At 38.0% G+C, this 8,369-nt stretch overlaps 1 protein-coding gene across 4 annotated transcripts in view; it reads left to right on the top strand.

Annotated features, from left to right (window-relative positions):
- The window catches only part of fyco1a (FYVE and coiled-coil domain autophagy adaptor 1a), an 89,366-nt gene extending 80,997 nt beyond the window's left edge, over window positions 1-8,369 (top strand). For all 4 annotated transcript variants that reach the window (XM_073939341.1, XM_068216950.2, XM_009297090.5 and 1 more), the window contains exon 18: window positions 4,364-8,369. In XM_073939341.1, coding sequence (XP_073795442.1) covers window positions 4,364-4,439 — 76 coding nt within the window. In that variant the 3' untranslated portion in view covers window positions 4,440-8,369. The remainder of the gene's footprint in view (window positions 1-4,363) is intronic.

The following is an 8,369-nucleotide window of genomic DNA, read 5'->3' on the forward strand; positions in this document are numbered from 1 at the left end:
AGGGATTTCACAAAAAAAAAGTCCTCAAATGTCATTATTAACAGTTTTAATTATTCCTTCTGAACATGAAGTGTCCTGAACATTAATAGAACATTGAGTGAAGATTATGAACAGTTCTTCTGAACATGGCATCTTTTGCCTACTTCTTGCTGCCAGAGACTTGACAGCGCTTCTTCTCACAAATCTGAACCACATTTGGCTTTAGAGCGGAAGCAGTTGAGACCCTCAGTATGGCTTGAAGATGATCATCATTAAGTCTAGACCTGTACTTTGACTTATTGAAGTCCTAGGGAAAAAAGTGGGGGAACTCACTCAAAACTTCCATTCCCTCACCTAAAAAAAGGCGTATATATGTATAAATAAAACACCCCCACCCCACTCCAGTCACATCAGTCTGTACCAGTCTGTATCTACCTATAATATAAGATGCAGGGCAGGCACGTGCACACATAGGGCTTAACCTGTGCAGAGCACATGCCCTTTTTAGTCTTGCATAGAAAGTGCCCTTCCAAAATGATTAAAAGTGCCCCCGCGACGCGACACACCCTCGTTCCCGTCCTTCAGTAGGCGCGCGATAACACCGCTCTTAAGTACGCGCGTGACAACACAGCTGATCAGAACGCGCGCAACAACACGGCGGGCGGGGAATGTGTACGGATAGAATCAGCGGAGCGGGGAGCACTCTCTCTCCCCGCTCCGCTGATTCTGTCAGTGTACAGCGGTCGGCGCGGGCCACAAAATATTGCATTGAGGGCCGCAAATGGCCCGCGGGCCGTGAGTTTGAGACCCCTGCTCTAGACTTTAGACCTGCTTTTAATTAGTCAATGACGCTGTCTATTTCAGTTCTTCAAAATAGCAACGCGCCAAAAATGCGCCCTACACACCTCCTTTATAGACCAGAACACCCATAAGTCCACAAAGTGGCGCAAATGGATTTACTATTTAAACAACATGGCACAAAACATGAGTTATTCCTTCATTAAAATCATTACTTCAGTTTTCAGTGTAACATGCTGATAATATACATACACTGGCCACTTTATTAGGTACACCTTACTAGTACCGGGTTGGACCCCCTTTTGCCTTCAAAACTGCCTTAATCCTTTATGGCAGAGATTCAACAATGTACTGGAAATATTCCTCAGAGAGTTTGCTCCATATTGACATGATAGCATCACACAGTTGCTGCAGATTTGTCGGCTGCACATTCTTAATACGAATCTCCTGTTCCACCACATCCCAGTGAAGCTCTGTTGGATTGAGATCTGGTGACTGTGGAGGCCATTTGAGTACAGTGAACTCATTGTCATGTTCAAGAAACCAGTCTGAGATGATTCATGCTCTATGACATGGCGCATTGTCCTGCTTGAAGTAGCCATCAGAAGATGGGTACACTGTGGTCATAAAGGGATGGACATGGTCAGCAACAATACTCAGGTAGGCTGTGGTGTTGACACGATGCTCAATTGCTACTAAAGGGCCCAAAGTGTGCCAAGAAAATATCCTCCACACCATTACACCACCACCACCAGCCTGAACTATTGATACAAGACAAGATGGATCCATGCTTTCATGTTGTTGATGCCAAATTCTAACACTACCATCCAAATGTGGCAGCAGAAATCAACTCATCAGACCAGGCAAGGTTTTTCCAATCCTATATTGTCCTCTATAAACCCTAGAGATGGTTGTTCTACATGCCTAAATGCATTGAGTTGCTGCCATTTGATTAGAAATTTGCGTTCATAAGCAGGTGGAAAAGTGTACCTAATAAAGTGGCCGGTGATTGTATTTTATTATTGTTAAACAGTGATCTAAGATAACTACAAGTTAAGAGAAATACCACCAGTCCTATTTAATGTAATACTGACGTGTTAGAAATAAAAATGAGTTCAGTCCTTGAATGTTTTATGTTTATGATTTAATGAATATTTATATTTTTGATATTTTAAGCAACCTGCCAACATCAGACACTAATGAAATCAAGCATTTGTTGAGTCGCTGCTTATTTAAAAGTTCCAGATTTATCATTGAAAGTGATTTCTGTCGTCATAAAATTCTGTCATTATTTACTCAGCAGCCCACAAAGAGAGAGAGATATCTATATAAAAACATCTCCTGCTAGCATGCGATTAAATCAGATTAGCACAATGTCTAAAGTTTACATAAAAAAAGAAAGAAAGTAACTCAAAAAAAGTTTTCAGTGCACAAATGCTATATATTCCTCTTGTTCTGAGGTTATATAACAGGGTTTGGAGAAATAAACCACATTTTAGTGAGTATTATGGAACAAAACTCTAAACTCTTTGCGCATGACTGCACATTCATTAATCTCTACTGCAGTTCACAGCGAGTTAGCCAGGAAAAGCACATAAGTGCACTCTTCTGATAAAACAAGATTAATAAAACATGACACATAATGCCTATAAATCCCCAAGAAAATGATCTGGTAGTTCCCTCACTGAGTTAAACATCTCTGGAGCAGAACTCCTGTTTTCAGATAAGTCAGATTAGCAGTTTACGGATGAACGCTTTGCTGTCTCTGACAAACCTCAGAGAATAATGTACATGGGCTGTATTTCGTGTCACGTCTCTGTTGTCTGCTTTTTCTGGGCAAGCACAGTGCTTATTGTTAAGACTTTACATAAATGTTATGTTAAATGTCAGTTTATTTAGATGCAACAAGCTTGAATTGTCATGGTTTCATGGTTACAAACAAGTTGGCTGAATCTGATACAGATTCTTCTCATTTTTAAATTAGAAATGTAAAATATGATTACATGGGCAGCAGGGTGACACAGTGGGTAGCATGAACGCCTCACAGCAAGAAGGTCACTGCTTTAAGCCCCAGCTGGGTCAGTTGGCATTTCTGTGTGGATGTTCTCTCCGTGTTCGCGAGGGTTTCCTCCCGGTGCTTCAGTTTCCCTCACAGTCCAAAACGACGTGGTATAGGTTAATTGAATAAGCTAAATTGGGCGTAGTGTATGTGTGTGAATGTAAGAGTGTGTGGGTCTGAAATGGAGGTGGGGTGAAGTACATTATTGGTGTGTTGCTATTTTGAAGAACTGAAATAGACCTCACCACTGACCATATAAAAGCAGGTCTAAAGTCCAGCACAGAGCGCGTTGTTATGCACCTGTGCAGGTCCAAAACACATACACATTGTTTAATACATGCAGCATATACAGCAATACACAAATATCTTTACATGTTAAAACAATTAAAGGACTAAAATGGTACAAAAATTATTAATTTTCTATATGAACATAAAAACCACTCATGCCTCATCTCGGGGAGCTTTTTTCAGTTTATTCATGACAATTTGTTTTATGTTGTTATTAGTAGCTCATTATTTATTATATGCATATTTATATTTGTTTTAATAAAAACTAGCTGAGATTTGTCGACTTGTCTTGTTTTGGAGACATCTGCATCATCGTATGGGACATAAGAGTAGGACGTGTGTTTGGATATAACTTGACCACACTTCAATAATATTGTTCATTTCTTTGTTTGCTGGACATTAGAACTGATTTTAGAAATAGTTTTGAAACAAATCTTTACACTTAACAAACTAAATTAAATATGTAGGCTAATGGATGTCTTCAGTGGAGTGAGTACAACACCGTTTCCTCATCCACCAAAGTAAAGGAGTAAAGAGTAAAAGTAAAGTAAAGAGAAAGTATAGAGGCTGAATGGAGGAGGCTCATTCTCTCTTTTTCGCGCTGCAGATGCTCTGTTTAACTGTTTTCTCTGTTTTCTCGAATGTACGTTATGCTCAAAACACACTCATAACTCATTAAGAGAATAAGTATTTTTTTGTTCTTAAAAAAAGCAAAAGTTGATTTAAACATGCCATTAATGTTTTAGACTTTGCGTCTAGATCGTTAAAGATCGAGTCCTAAGAGTGTTAAATGTGCGCTTAAATAATTGTCTTTTTTTAAACAACTGTGAAAGAAAACGAGCAGGACACAGATTTTTGATCAGGTTTAAGGTTCTTGTTTGACAGAGCTGAACTAAACTGTTAGACTAGACATAAGAAGATTTGTTTATATATTTTATCATGTTTTTTAACATTTGATTGTTGTTTAGTGCATTCATTAATCACCACTCATTGGCCATTGTGTCCTCAACAGAAATTACTCTGATTGGCTGAGAAGTTCTTCGTTTTACCACACTTGTTTGTGTATGCGTGTTTGCACGTGGTAAACAACACTGAAGAAGAACGCACTCAACAGTGTTCAAATATTAACGGGAAATAGATGTTTTTAAAATTTCAATACCGATTGGTACCGAAAATCGATACTTTTGACAACCCTATAGTGAACGATGTGATTACAAAAACTGTTTGTCTTTTCTACAGATTTCTCTCCAAGAAGGTCAACTACCACCTGACCATTGAGAAGCCCGTCATCTACGATGGAAGTGACTTCCCTTAATAGCAGTGTTGTGGTTTGTAGTGTCTACAGTTTGTGTAAAACTGACTGTTAAGTATTGACTTTATCATTTTAATTCAGACCTGTTCCTGTGTACCAAGGGCTTCGGTTTTACACATTTATTTTATATTTTAATGTTTTACCACTGATAGAATAGCTGTAATCTGTTGTGACTGGTGTTATGAACGGGTTTCTACAGTTGCATGAAAGCAGAATATTTGCTTTTTTTGTTGTGTGTTTTAATATTATTAGTGTGGTTTTAGCCGTTTTAAATGATTACAGACACTACAGATGAATTCAGATATACAGGGCAGGTGAAGCTCATGTGGGTAAATATCCAACCACAATGACACAATCACAAATTACCTTTAAAAACTGACAATTTCAACATTTGTTTTCATTTATAGCTGCATATGACTTTGACAAGACTTTGCAGATATTTTACACTACATTTTCACTACAGTTGTTCACCATAAGCTACATGAGTTCACCTAGTAAACGAAAATGTTTAATATTTTGTCATTTTAAGGTATTTTTATAGTATTTTGAAAATAGGCTGACAATGTCACACTGTATGGTACAAAAACATACAGCAGCTGCTTTTAAAAACACTATCTAGTACTTTTATTTACTCAAATCTGGCCATTCAGATAATATTTCATGACACAATCTGTTAGTTTTACTTCAATTGTGTATTTTCCATTGAGGTAATTAACCCAAATGTCACTGGAAAGACAGCAGTTGATCTATATAACTGCTAACTATTCTTGTGTCAGTCGTGTTATTAATATATATGCACAATGTATGCAATGTACATGCAAATGAGGCACTTTTTCCTCGTCTACGCCATGCAAAAACTTTTGCAGTACATTGACTAAAACGGCACATGTTTTGTACTCATGTAGCACTTGCATAGAGGATATTTTTGTACGCCGTTCAGTTTTGATCTGATAAAATTGGTTTAGAGATCATATTCGTAATATTTTCGGACATTTGATTTTAATAATAATATATAATATATTCTGTTGAATGTGCATTATTGGATTTGCATCATGATAGGTCAACATTAGTAATATAAACACCATTTATAGTTAGGGTTCATACATTTTCGGACATCAACACAGTTCTAACATTTTTGGCTCTATACACCAACACAATGGATTTGAAATGATCAAGATGTGTTTTAACTGCAGACGGTCAGCTTTAAATTGAAGGTATTTACATCAAAATCAGGTGAACGCTGTAGGAATTACAACAGTTTGCATATGTTTGCCACCCACTTGTTAAGGGTCCAACAGTTGGCTTCTAAGCTGTTCCATGGCCTGGTGTGTGTTATTCAAGCCTGATCTCACGAAAAAGCTTAAGTATTTTACATTTTTTCAGTTTAGTGGCTAATTTGTTGAAGTTCAGTCGTACGAAATTGTACGATTTTAAAAAGAAGGCGTGGCACCTGACCCCACCCCTAAAACCAATCGTCATTGGGGGATAAACAACTGTATCGTACAAATTCATACGAATTAGCCATTAAATCAAAAAGTAATGAATTGCCGTGAGATTGTGTTGGTTATTGCCTCATTATCCCAATCACAATGAGCAGATAAAAGATTTAGAGTTCATTTCTAGTGTGTTATTTGCATTTGGAATCTGTTACTGTCAACTCTCAAGATGAGATTCAAAGAGCTGTCACTATCAGTCGAGCATGTCATCGTTAGGCTGAAAAAACAAAACAAACCCATCAGAGAGATAGCAAAAACATCAGGAGTGGCCAAAACAACTGTTTTGGAACTTCTTAAGAAGAAAGAACGCACCACTGAGCTCAACAACACTAAAAGACTCAGAAGACCACAGGAATATTGGATTTACGTCCAAATCAGGTGAACGCTGTAGGAATTACAACAGTTTGCATATGTGCTCCCACTTGTTAAGGGTCCAAAAGTAATTGGACAGAATAATAATCATAAATCAAACTTTCAATTTTTAATACTTGGTTGCAAATCCTTTGCAGCCTAAAGTCTGGAACGCATAGACATCACCAGACACTGGGTTTCATTCCTGGTGGTGCTCTGCCAGGCCTCTACAGCTCTTCAGTTCCTGCTTGTTCTTGGGGGATTTTACCTTCACTTTTGTTTTCAGCAAGTGAAATGTAAGCTCAGTTAGATTCAGGTCAGGTGATTGACTTGGCCATTGCACAACATTCTACTTCTTTCCTTTCAAAAACTTTGGTTGCTTTTGCAGGATGCTTTGGCTCATTGTCCATCTGCACTGTGAAGCTCCGTTCAATGAGTTCTGAAGTATTTGGCTTAATATGAGCAGAAAATATTGCCTGAAACACTTCAGAATTCATCCTGCTGATTTTGTGAGCAGTCACATCATCAATAAATACAAGAGAACCAGTTTCATTGACAGCCATACATGCCCACGCCATGTCACTACTACCACCTTGCTTTACTGCTTAGGATTAAGAGCAGTTTCTTTCCTTCTCCATATGCTTCTATTCCCGTCACTCTAGTACAAGTTGATCTTGGTTTTATCCATCCATAGGATGTTGTTCCAGCATGGTGAAGCCTTTTGTAGAACTCTAATCTGGCCTTCCTGTTTTTGAGGCTAACCAATGGTTTAGATCAGGGGTCACCAATCTCGGTCCTGGAGAGCCGGTGTCCCTGCGGTTTTTAGCTCCAACTTGCCTCAACACACCAGCTTGGATGATTCAAGTTTACCAAGTAAGACCTTGATTAGCTTGTTAAGGTGTGTTTGATTAGGGTTGGAGCTAAAATCTGCAGGACACCGGCCCTCCAGGAACAGGTTTGGTGACCACTGGTTTACATCTTGTGGTGAACCCTCTGTATTCACTCTGGAGTAGCCTTCTCTTGATTGTTGACTCTGACACACATACACCTAATGTACCTCCTGGAGATTGTTCTTGATCTGGCCAACTGTTGTGAAGAGTGTTTTCTTTACCAGGGAAAGAATTCTTTGGTTGTCCACCAATTAATGTTGTTGAGTTCACTGGAATGTTTCTTTTTCTTTAACAATGTTCCAAACAGTTGTTTTGGCCACTCCTGATGTTTTTGCTATCTCTCTGATGGGTTTGTTTTGTTTTTTTCTGCCTAACGATGGCTAGCTTGACTGATAGTGACCGCTCTTTGGATCTCATTTTGAGAGTTGACAGCAACAGATTCTAAATGCAAATAGCTCACTTGACATGAACTCTAGATCTTTTATCTGCTCATTGTGATTGGAATAATGAGGGAATAACACACATCTGGCCATGGAAATGCTTAGAAGCCAATTGTCCAATTACTTTTGGACCCTCAACAAGTGGGAGGCACATATGCAAACTGTTGTAATCGCTACAGCGTTCACCAGATTTGGATGTAAATACCCTCAAATTAAATCTGCCAGTCTGCAGTTAAAGCACATCTTGTTCGTTTTAAATCGATGGTGTTGGTGTATAGAGCCAAAAATGTTAGAATTGTGCCGATGTCCAAATATTTATGGACCTGACTGTATATAGTGTTTATAAACAATATAAACACTAAAAGAGTTCAAATGTTCATGTCTCATGTTTGTATAGTTTTTTAATCAACCTTGACAGAAAATATGCAAGACACGCATGTTTGTTCAGGTTTAAGATTCATGTTTCATTCTCCCGGTGACAAAGCTGAACTCTGCTGCTCTTAAGAAGATTGTTTATATATTTTGATCGCATCTCAAGCTCTTTTTTAAACTATGTGCAATTTAAAATCATTTCCTAATAGGTCTTTTTCCTCCCAAAATGATATTTTAAAATCAATTTATGAAGTTAAGAGCGGATGTTTTTGTGAATAATTCATGAATGTCTCTGAATTTGCTGATGATACTTCTGTGAATCTATGCAATCAATGTTTACACATTGCAAAGTCTTTTAAATGCAATAAATGTTGTATGAGTTCA

The sequence above is a fragment of the Danio rerio genome, chromosome 23 (assembly GCF_049306965.1).
Source record: "Danio rerio strain Tuebingen ecotype United States chromosome 23, GRCz12tu, whole genome shotgun sequence".
Taxonomy (NCBI): Eukaryota; Metazoa; Chordata; class Actinopteri; order Cypriniformes; family Danionidae; genus Danio; species Danio rerio.